At 38.6% G+C, this 12,316-nt stretch overlaps 1 protein-coding gene across 1 annotated transcript in view; it reads left to right on the top strand.

Moving 5' to 3' along the window:
• The window catches only part of MEIOB (meiosis specific with OB-fold), a 40,402-nt gene that overhangs the window by 18,855 nt on the left and 9,231 nt on the right, over positions 1 to 12,316 (top strand). The window contains exons 7-12 of the mRNA XM_080682606.1: positions 883 to 1,078; positions 4,111 to 4,211; positions 5,571 to 5,623; positions 5,707 to 5,802; positions 6,557 to 6,658; positions 7,215 to 7,368. Of these exons, the coding sequence (XP_080538732.1) occupies positions 883 to 1,078; positions 4,111 to 4,211; positions 5,571 to 5,623; positions 5,707 to 5,802; positions 6,557 to 6,658; positions 7,215 to 7,368 (702 nt within the window). The remainder of the gene's footprint in view (positions 1 to 882; positions 1,079 to 4,110; positions 4,212 to 5,570; positions 5,624 to 5,706; positions 5,803 to 6,556; positions 6,659 to 7,214; positions 7,369 to 12,316) is intronic.

Raw genomic sequence — 12,316 nt, 5'->3', positions numbered from 1 at the left:
GAACTAACATGAAACCTCCTGATACTTACCAGAACAATAAATAGTAGGTTGAATCATATGAAAATGGTAATGTTTGACTATTTTTTGTCTAAAAATGTCAATTTCATAGCTTATAGTCTGATATGGCTATTATAGGGCAAGGGCAGGAGAGATGCAGGAGGAAAAGCTTGATAGAGAAGCAGAAACATTTCACAGACAGCTTTACCCATTGTAACAATTTTATTCTTTGGTGATGGCTACGCAAAAGGTCTTTGAGATGGGAAATAATACACTGATATTTGTGGGTTAGGAAGATTACTTTGGCTACCTTAGGAGTATACTGTAGGGGGAGACAGGGCCAAAGTTTAGGTGAGAAGTAATAAGGTAAATACCTAAAGCATTAGTGGGGGAAAGGGACTTAGGAGTTGATTGGCTGGAAGGGGAGTGCCTCAATTCAAGTTCAGTTGTCAATATTGTGCATCTACTTGATACAGGAGTAAGTGAAGCACAGTCCTTGATTTAAAGTCTGTAGGCAGGGTGGTCAGTGTTATAGAGATACAGATAATAAGCTGTATCTGTATACAGATAACAAACATGTATAGAGTGCTTTTATAACCTTTGTTTCACAGAGAAGGAAACTGAAGCTAGAGTTTTGGATAAGGTCAGACAAATGGTACACTTAGCACTCAGGCACAAATTGGTCCTCAAAACATTTTCTTAATGAAAATATATTTCAGACAAAAATATTTTACTACATTTTTAATGTTTCTATGAGTAAAATGTATAAATTTTCTTAATCTAGTCTAAATTACAATAAAAAATAATTTAACTGTGAACCTGGAAGTATTTTTCTATTTAAAAAAATCATTTAATAGTAACTTTTTGTGTGTGTTTACAATTTAGTCACTGTAAACTATTGCTCAGTGAAGATCACTCAACAGTAAAAGTTTGTTCCAGTTATGAAGTGGACACCAAGTTACTTTCTTTGATACACTTACCCGTTAAAGAATCTCGGGATTATTATTCATTGGGTGATATTGTTGCAAATGGACACAGTCTTGATGGGAGAATTATTAATGTGCTTGCAGCTGTGAAGTCGGTAAGTTTAAATCTCAATAAAGTTCAGTTTGGCAGGGAAGTTCTATCATTTAATTTGTGTTTGGAAAGTAGTAACCAGCTGGAGTAAATATTCCTCTGTATCTTGATCTATAGTCAGTTGAATTAAGAAAATGATATCACTTCTCATTAAAAGTTAAGTAGCATTTTATCTGTGAATGAATAGCAACATAAAATCGTATTTGAATGTTAAATGCAGCACACACTCATAAATGACCCATTAACTATATGAGAGCCTTTTATACTTTGGTTAAAGATGCAAATGGAAAGGGTAAATTGATTGACTTGAAGATTTCAGTGAAGTTAGTTAAAGGGGTATAAGTTGTATAAATCAAGGAATCAATTCTGGGCCTGTTTTCAGAGCTGTCCTGAGATGGGAGAGGGAGTAAGAATAGCCAACTGAACTGTAGTTGGGGCCTGGTGACCTACTGCACAGCATCATGTGGTGAAAAGCAGGGAAAGACAACACTCCATGGGGCTCTGGGGGTGTTTCACCATTTGTTACATCAGAATCTCCCTCTTACTTAGTTATTGCCCAAGTTTTGAACTCCGTTGGACAGAGAGTCACTTGGCAGGGACTAAGAGGTGGATCTTAAAATTAAAGTTTCACAATGTTGCCCTAACCGGTTTGGCTCAGTGGATGGAGCGTCGGCCTGCGGACTGAAGGGTCCCAGGCTCGATTCCGGTCAAGGGCATGTACCTTGGTTGCGGGCACATCCCCAGTGGGGGGTGTGCAGGAGGCAGCTGATCGATGTTTCTCTCTCATCGATGTTTCTAATTCTCTATCCCTCTCCCTTCCTCTCTGTAAAAAAATCAATAAAATACATTTAAAAAAAAATAAAAATAAATAAAGTTTCACAATGCCCTAGCCAGTTTTGCTCAGTGGATAGTGTTGACCTGCGAACTGAAAGGTCCCAGGTTCAATTCCCCGTCAAGGGCACATGCCCAGGTTGTGGGCTCCATCCCCAGTCGGGGGCTTGCAGGAGGCAGCTGATCAATGATTCTCTCTCATCATTGATGTTTCTATCTCTTTCTCCCTCTTCCTTCCTCTCTGAAATCAATAAAAATATATTAAAAAAATAAAGTACACAAAGAAAATTAAAGGGGCAAGGTCAGTTTATCTCTATGGAATGATGGTAGTCAAAAGATTAAAAAAAAGGAAACTGATTTAGATACTTGTAGTTAATGTTGTTAGTAATTGCTAATTGCTTTTCCGTATTAAATGACTAACTAATATGAGTGTCAACTATACTCGATGACAGGCCCTTGATGGCAGAGGCATGTGTTTTTGTTCATCACTGTAGTTCCAGCCTAGCACAGTGCCAGCCGCACAGTGAGCACTCAATATAACCCAGGGTGGAGGAATAAACACCTTACATGACAGTGGTGAAAAGTACGAGAAATCACTTTCTTGGCAATTTAGATCCAATCTTACTTAAAGGCGGGATATGATCTCTCAGTTTCCCTGCAATCCTATATAATGTCATTATATTACAACTTAATAAGAATTTTCTAGCATTCAGTATAAACATAAGCCAAAACCTGCAACAGCTTTTTCCCTACCTCCACCCTGAGTCTGATACCTTCTTCTATAGAATTACATTATTTCTTTTTTTCACGGCCTTCTCTCATTTTGCTTCCATCCCTCCTACATTTATTTTCTTCACATTTTAATTAACCTGTTCTCTCTTCCTTCTTACCTCTGCTTAGGTCTCTTTACTTTAAAACTCTTTTTGGTACAAGAGGCCTGTTGTGATATAGCAGGCCTCTTTCATACTCTGGCTGTCCTTTCCTCCAACTTTCTTTCTGGAAACTGCTCTTCTGCTGGTAGCTGTGAGTCTCTCTTCAGCTCCTTCCCATGGAGCTCAGCCCTGCTAATAGATGCAGTGGTGACAGTGGCATAGGGTGCAGCCAGTTGTTAGTCTGTTCTTGGAACATTGCTATGTGACTGTCAGAGGTGTCTGCTGTTCCATGTGAGAACCCCTGGGCTTCTGACAGAAGGGTCCCTGAGTTTACCTTCATTTTCAAGATGGAAATGAGGGATGTATGGGAAAGTGCTTTGGCATAGTGTGGATTGAATCAGATTGTGTCAAAGCCCTTTCCCATACATCCCTCATTTGGTCCTCACCATGTTGTCCTTATAAAGGCACAAAGGAAGTATTGATATTCACACCTGCCCTAGAAAGATGAGGACACTGAGACTCAGAGAGACTGAGATCATTTAGTCACATGAATTCTGTGCCAGGCCCTGTACTAAGCCAGGGGGATACACAGATGTTGAAAATATACTTTCTATCCTCAGTGAGACTACATAGATGCCACCCATGGGCTTGTCATGGAACATTTGTTCTATTATGTTGAAAAGACCCCAAAATCTTAACTTAAAATACATATATTTGAACTTCTCTTCAAACTGTGCAACAATATCAGTTAAATACACCTAGCTTAGAGATAGATGCTTTTAAATCATCTATATGATTCTATATATAATAAAAGCCTAAGTGATCGTTATGGTGGGACGACCAGAACAACTGGTCGCTATGATGTGCACAGACCACCAGAGGGCAGACGCTCAATGCAGGAGCTGCCCCCTGGTGGTCAGCACACTCCCACAGGGGGAGCGCTGCTCAGCCAGAAGCCAGGTTCACAGCTGGCGAGCGCAGGGCAGTGGCAGGAGCCTCTCCTGCATCTGTGGCAGCGCTAAGGAGCAGCGAGCTGAGCTGTAAGGAACAGTGAGCAGGTAGGTGGAAGGAGCAAGGGGTCCCGGACTGCGAGAGGGATGTCTGCCAAGGGGTCCTGGACAGCAAGAGGGTGCAGGCTGGGCTGAGGGACCCCCCAGTCCAGTACACAAATTTCATGCACCAGGCCTCTAGTTAAATATATATTAGTGGTTCTTGTATTTTGATGTTTCTTACTTGCTGTTTAAAGGGTAAACATCTGAGTATTTCCATCAACAAATATTTAGGTGCCTGTACTATTATAGATGATGAATAATGATTTCCTTCAATTTCTAAGGTTGGAAAGCCAAAATACTTTACAACTTCAGACAGAAGAAAAGGCCAGAGGTGTGAAGTTAAACTCTATGATGAGATGGAGTCTTCTTTTGCAATGATATGGTAACCTCTCATATCTGTTCCAAAACGTGAAATCCCCAGTATTATCAACATTTTTATTTTTAACAAAAATATGGTAGATTAATATCAGGAGAGGAATAATGATAGGAGAGAAATGATATTTTAAAAATAAACCTCACTCTTGTATTTTGACTTATTACAGTCTGTGCTATAAGATTTACCTTAAAATGAGATCTTTAGATGACATGGGATTATTCAGGGGTCCTCAAACTACGGCCCGCGGGCCACATGCAGCCCACCGAGGACATTTATCTGGCCTGCCGGGTGCCGCTGCCTGTCCTGCTTAGCAGCCGACTCGTCCTGGGCCCGCAGTGCGCGTAGGAATTTGTTCATAGTTTTTTTTTTTAAACTATAGTCCGGCCCTCCAATGGTCTGAGGGACAGTGAACTGGCCCCCTGTTTTAAAAGTTTGAGGACCCCTGAATTTTAGATGGACTCACTGTGACTAGTGTATTATTGCACTGTCTTTTATTGAAAATGGTGATTTATTAGGACCCATTGATAATGAACATGCCAGATTTTTCATAATTTCTTGGGTAGTACCCTGGAGCCAGACCATGGAAAGATGATAGAAAGACAAGTGTTGTCATAGGCTTATTTCTGTGGGGTGCCTGGTGTGGGGACGTGGGCAGGACTACATTCTGAAGTACTGTAGGGTATTACATGATATTGTTTAGACTCCAGATGCCTGGGTACCAAAAGGCGCTAAATTTGAAATGAGCCTTCAATCCATCAAGTGCCCTGAGCAGATTATCCACTGGGGCCCTCACTTAATAGTCTGAAAGAGTGTCTTTAAAGTCTTTAGACTTGTAGTCACCCAGTTCCAAGAAGCCAGGAGTGACCTGGGAAAAGAAAGAATTGATGGAGCAGAAGTTGTTAAAGATTAATGGTATTGGAGGAATGATTGATCATATAGATGTTAAATGCTCTGTGAAATAGACAGTATAACTCTGCAAAATGCAGGAGAAACCAACATCTTTAACTTGTGCCTTTAACCACATGGGGAATGGGTCAACCCAGCCCTAAGGTATTTTTTTTAATATATATTTTATTGATTTTTTACAAGAGGGAGGGAGGATAGAGAGTTAGAAACATCGATGAGAGAGAAACATCAATCAGCTGCCTCCTGCACACCTCCTACTGGGGATGTGCCCGCAACCAAGGTACATGCCCTTGACCGGAATCGAACCTGGGACCTTTCAGTCCGCAGGCCGACGCTCTATCCACTGAGCCAAACCGGTTAGGGCTAAGGTATTTTTTTTGGTAAATAATGTTTACTGCTAGTTTTTTTCTAATGTAGTCAATTTTTATCACTTCTTTTTTTTTTTTTTTTAATGTGCAGTTGGGATAATGAATCCATTCTACTTGCACAGAGCTGGGTGCCACGAGAAACAGGTATACTGCAATGATTGTATTCAATATTTGTCATTTTTTATCCCCCCATGTAATAATTTAAAAATGGCTTTTTCCCCAAACAGTAATATTTGCCTCAGATGTAAGAATAAATTTTGACAAATTTCGAAACTGCATGACGGCAACTGTAATCTCAAAAACCATTATTACAACTAATCCAGGTAAAAAGTTATCTGAAATTTTTTATCCCTTTGGAAATGACTGTATCACATAGTCCAATATTTGTGTATTTAAGAATGAAAACAAAGCTTAGATTTCATTTGAATTAAAAATGAAAGATTGGCCGAAACTGGTTTGGCTCAATGGATAGAGCGTCAGCCTGCGGACTGAGGGGTCCCGGGTTCGATTCCGGTCAAGGGCATGTACCTTGGTTGCGGGCACATCCCCAGTGGGAGGTGTGCAGGAGGCAGCTGATCGATGTTTCTCTCTCATCTATGTTTCTGACTGTCTGTCTCTCTCCCTTCCTCTCTGTAAAAAATCAATAAAATATATTTAAAAAAAAAAAAAAGAAAAAAAAATGAAAGATTGTTTTATATGACTTTTAAAATTATCTTTTCCTCCATGACCCCCTCTACAACTTCCCCCTGCTCCTGCCTTTATATGACTTTTTGTTGTTGTTGTTCATCCTCACCTAAAGATATTTTTCCATTGATTTTTAGAGAGGGTAGAAGGGAGGGGGAGAGACAGAGAAAGAGAAACCTTGATTGGTTGCCTCCCACACACTTCCAGAATGGGATTGTTTTAACAAAGGTCTGTTTGTATACTTCCCTTAATTATGTACTCCCCTTTACATTTTTTAATTTTATTCCCTTTGGTTATTAAAATGGGCAAAAGTTAAAAATAATTTTGGATCTTTCACAATTATTTAAAAAGTAATCAGTTTGATTTTTAATTATTATGCATTTTCAATTTAAGAGACACCAGAAGCTAACATCTTATTGAATTTTATAAGAGGAAATAAAGAAACAAATCCTCAGGATGATGCAATTGACAGTTATTTGGAAGAATCCATAAATTGTAAGTGACCTTTAAATATTATTTGAATTTTTAAAGGGCCAAAATTGGGGCCTATAAAGTTTTGTTTTACATAGTGAAAGAGCTTATATTCTGATTCTATAACTGCTATATTTTCACTTTTTAAAGTGGTTTAAAACTCTTGGAGCTTTCTATAATCTTTTGCCAATCTGATGAAAGCTAAAAAAATGAGTTGACTATGGTGGGTTTTTTTTTGTCATTGATTTTTAAGAATTCTTTAGATATTCTTTGTCTTTTGCTAGCTTCTCCCACTGTGTAGCTTGCCTTTTCACTCTTCTAATGGCATCGTCTTATAGTCATAAATTCTTCATTTTAATGAGCATTAATTTCTCATTCTTTCCCATTTTTATTGTTTTTTTGCTTCTCCCCATTTATATTAATAAGTTTTAATATAGCAAGTAAAATAATTGTTATATTACTTAACTGAAGCTTCTACATGTTCTCATTTGAACTTTGTAGCTTTTCTATTTGGATATAATTCTTTGTAATTCGTAGAATATGTATTGAGAGAGCTATAATAACTTCTTTTTATTTTTAGTAAATACAATAGTTGATGTCTATACAGTTAAACAATTAAAGGTAAAAGCTTTGAAGAATGAAGGAAAAGATGATCCTTTTTATGGCATTCTTTATGCTTACATTTCTACACTGAACATTGATGGTGAAACTACAAAAGTAGTTCGAAATAGATGGTAAGCAGCCAAATTATTTTTAGCAAATTCATTCTTGTAAGAAATAAAAAACAATCATTGTTAATAAACTTTTAAGATCTATAAAAGTTAAGCTATACTTGGGCATCACCATGGTTATACACTTGAGGGAAATGTGTAAGTAAGTAACCTATACTGAAATTTCCATGGCAAATTATTTAGATTTAAAGATTTTAATTGTCTTTTAAAGAAAATTTTAAATTAAAAGGCAATTATATCTGTAGCCCTAAACTATAATGATATGATACTGCCAGAAACTTTTAACTAGCATGACACATTTTTGTTTTATAATGTATTTTGGTTGCCACATTCTATAGCAAGTGACAGCATTTAAAAAAATAGATTTTTATTGATTTCAGAGAAGAAGGGAGAGAGAGATAGAAACATCAATGATGAGAGAGAACCATTGATCGGTTGCCTCCTGCACGCCCCACCCTGGGGATTGAGCCCCATTCTGGACATATGTTCTGACTGGGAATTGAACCATGACCTCCTGGTTCATAGGTTGATGCTCAATCACTGAGCCACACTGGCTGGGCAAGTGACTGCATTAAAAAAAATTATTTTCAACTGCATCATGAATGATTTCTAACCACTCACAGGTCAAAATATCTATTGCATAGAAAAGTAAATCCCAGAAGAATTAATAATCTTATCCAAAAGATAGTTGGCAAGAAATGTCTAAAAATGTTATTGTGAAAATCTCCCTATGGGCTTTTGTAATAGAAATTTTTATGGAGATAGTTCTAGGTTAACATGGAGTTTTAAGAAATAATGTAGAAAGAGTCCATGTGCACTTTGACCAATTTCCTCCAATGTATCACATCATAGCCAGGATATTTATATTCATTCCATCCACTCATTTTAAATATATTTTTATTGACTTCAGAGAGGAAGTGGGGAGGGAGAGAGAGATAGAAACATCAGTGATGAGAATCATCAATTGGGTACCTCCTGCATGCCCCCACTGGGGATCCAGCAGAAACCCGGGTATGTACTGTTGTATTGTAAATCAGCGAGTGTGATACAAGACGCCTTAATGAGCCAATTAATTAGGAGTCATTTATTGTGCACTGCCCAGTGGGAGGTGTTTCTTCCAAATCTCTGAGCAAAGTCACACAGGAAGTTTTTCATATTTATACCTTTTGAGCTTCTTTGCAGATTTTACAAAGGGCTCTGTGTGAGTTATTGTTACAGACAGTTGTAACCTTGAATACATAATGAGTTAGTATTTGGCATAAAAAGATGGAAATTATTATCAGTATTAGTCTATATTAATCTATTACATTGGATGGCTAGCTTGCAAGGTCAGACAGTTAAGTTTATTTTTTTCTATTATTCAAACTAAAAACAAAGTCATTTTATAGAATAAGAGACTATCTTAAAGTGACAGAGTTTACAGTGTCAGAGTTTACAAGACTATCTAACAATAACAGAGAATTTCAAACAGCAGTTTTTATAAAAGATGGAGGTTACTATGCTTCAGTACCCTGACTGGGAATCAAATCATGACCTCCTGGTTCATAGGTTGATGTTCAACCACAGAGCCACACTGGCTGGGCTCAATCCACTTATTTATTCAAATTTCCCCAGATTGACATGCAGTCATTTGTGTGCACATGTGTATATTAAGTTCTATATAGTTTTATCACATGTATAGGTTTGTTTGCCTATGACCACAGTCAAGATATTGACCTATGGATTTTTTTTAAAATCCTCACCCAAGGGTATGTTTTTATGGATTTTTAGAAAGAAAGGGAGGGAAGGAGGGAGGGGGAGAGAGAGAGAGAGAGAGAGAGAGAGAGAGAGAGAGAAACAGCTCTGTAGGAGAGGCACCGTGATTGGTTGCCTCCCATACATGACCTGACATGGGATCAAACCAACAACCTTGGTGTATGAGGAGGATGCTCTAACCACCTGAGCTACCTGGCCAGGGCAGTTGACCTATGGGTTTTTTATGTGTTTTTTTTTTAAATATATTTTATTGATTTTTTACAGAGAGGAAGGAAGAGGGATAGAGAGCTAGAAACATCGATGAGAGAGAAACATCGATCAGCTGCCTCTTGCACACTCCCACTGGGGATGTGCCCGCAACCAAGTTACGTGCCCTTGACCGGAATCGAACCTGGGACCTTTCAGTCCGCAGGCTGACGCTCTATCCACTGAGCCAAACCGGTTTTAGCTGACCTATGGGTTTTTAAAACACTTTATGATTTAGTATTAAAGTTGAAAAAACTCTCAAAAAACTGAAAATGGAACTCCCATTTGACCCAGTAATCCCACTCCTAGGAATATAGCCTAAGAAACTAGAAACACCAATCAGAAAGGATATATGCACCCCTATGTTCATAGCAGCACAATTTGCAAGAGCTAAGATTTGGAAACAGCCTAGGTGCCCGTCAGCAGATGACTGGATCAGAAAACTATGGTACATCTACACAATGGAATACTATGCTGCCATAAAAAAGGAATTATTACCATTTGTAGGCACCTGGATGGAATTAGAGAACACTATGCTGAGTGAAATAAGCCAGTCAATGAAAGAAAAATACCACATGATCCCACTCATTTGGGGATAATGAAAAACAGTATAAACTGATGAACAAAAAGATAGATACAGAGGCAGTAAAGCATCAAACAGACTGTCAAATTACAGCGGGAAGGTTAGGGAGAGGTGGGGGAAATAAGAGATCAACTGAAGGACTTGTATGCATGCATATAAGAGTAACCAACGGATGCAAAACATTGGGGGGTGAGGGCATGTATGGGAGTGGGGTGGGGGCGGGCAATGGTAAGATATGTACACATATAATACCTTAATAAAAAAAAATTAAAAAAAAATAATAAAAAATAAAGTTGCCCTGACTGGTTTGGCTCAGTGGATAGAGCGTCGGCCTGCGGACTTAAGGGTCCCGGGTTCGATTCCGGTCAAGGGCATGTACCTTGGTTGCGGGCTCATCCCCAGTGGGGGGTGTGCAGGAGGCAGCTGATCGATGTTTCTCTTTCATCGATGTTTCTAACTCTCTATCCCTCTCCTGTCCTCTCTGTAAAAAATCAATAAATAAAATAAAATAAAATAAAATAAAGTTGAAAAAACTAATGTAGAGCCTATTGTGTAAGGCAGTTATTTTTTATTTTTTATTTTTTTTTTTGGAGGTGAAACCAAGGCAGATGTTTATTTTTGTTCTTAAACCAATGGGAACCTGACGGATCTAAAGAAACCAAGAATTGATGTAATAAGATTTGCGTCTTATTATTTTTTCCTTTTTTTTAAAATGTATTTTTATTTATTTTTTATTTATTTATTTTTTAAATAAATCTTTATTCAGATTATTACAATTATTTCTCCTTTTTCCCCCCATAGCTCCCCTCCACCCAGTTCCCACCCCAGCTTCTGCCATTACCTCCCCTCCCCCCACTGTCCTCATCCATAGGTGTATGATTTTTGTCCAGTCTCTTCATGGACCCCCCATACCCCTTTCCCCCTGAGAATTATCAGTCCACTCCCTTTCTATGCCCCTGATTCTATTATATTCACCAGATTATTCTGTTCCTCAGGTTTTTAATTCACTTGATTTTTAGGTTCACTTGTTGATAGATATGTATTTGTTGTTCATAATTTTTATCTTTACTTTTTTCTTCTTCCTCTTCTTTAAGAATACCTTTCAGCATTTCATATAGTACTGGTTTGGTGGTGATGAACTCCTTCAGCTTTTTCTTATCTGTGAAGCTCTTTATTTGCCCTTCAATTCTGAATGATAGCTTTGCTGGGTAGAGTAATCTTGGTTGTAGGTTCTTGCTATTCATCACATTGAAAATTTCTTGTCACTCCCGTCTGGCCTGCATAGTTTCTGTTGAGAAATCAGCTGACAGTTGTATGGGTGCTCTCTTGTAGGTAACTAACTGTTTTTCTCTTGCTGCTTTTAATATTCTCTCTTTGTCTTTTGCTCTTGGCATTTTAATTATGATGTGTCTTGGTGTGGTCCTCTTTGGATTCCTTTTGTTTTGGGTTCTGTGCGCTTCCTGGACTTGTAAGTCTATTTCTTTCACCAGGTGGGGGAAGTTTTCGGTCATTATTTCTTCAAATAGGTTTTCAGTATCTTGCTCTCTCTCTTCTTCTGGAACCCCCATAATTCTGATGTTGGTACGCTTGAAGTTGTCCCAGAGTCTTCTTACACTATCTTCAACTTTTTGGATTTTTTTTTTGTTTTTTGCTTTTTCGGTTGAGTGTTTTTTGCTTCTTTGTATTTTAATTCTTTGACTTGATTTTTGTGTTCCTCTTGTCTGTTTTTGGGCCTCTGTATAATATTTTTTATTTCAGTCAGTGTATGTTTAATTTCTAGTTGGTCCTTTTTCATATCTTCGAGGGTCTCGTTATATTTATCGGCCTTTTCTAGGATATTCTTGAAAAGCCTTATAACCGTGGTTTTGAATTCTATATCCAGTCGTTTGTTTTCCTCCATTTCTTTCGTTTGTGATCTGTTTCTTTGACGCCGCATTTTCACTGCTTCCCTGAGTTGGTAGGGTAGATTTGTGTGCTAGGTTTCCAATATGGCCCAGTGGGTCTGCCTCCCCAGTTAACCTGAGATGGACACTCTTGGTGCACCCCTTTGTGGACTGTGTGTACAGCCTTGTTGTAATTAAGTCTTTATTGTTGTTGGTATCACTGGGAAGAATTGACCTCCAGGCCAGTTGGCTGTAAGGATCAGCTGTGTCTATGCTGGGAGAAGTTCGGTGCTGGAGACAGCCTTATAGGATTAGACTTGCCAAATTGCTGTAGCCTCTGTGCTCAGCTTGGATGGGGTGGAGTCTCAGTTTTGGCTTCCTGTCAGCCTTGCCCTTGCGCGCACGTGCGCGCCTTCATACCTCTGCCTTCCCGGCTCCAGAGTCTCCGCCCGGGAGTCCAGACTCCCCCCACAAGAGCGTGGGT

The sequence above is a fragment of the Plecotus auritus genome (assembly GCF_963455305.1).
Source record: "Plecotus auritus genome assembly, chromosome: 7".
NCBI lineage: Eukaryota > Metazoa > Chordata > Mammalia > Chiroptera > Vespertilionidae > Plecotus > Plecotus auritus.
Note: the sequence above shows the minus strand (reverse complement) of the source record. Positions and strands in the feature narration are given on the sequence as shown.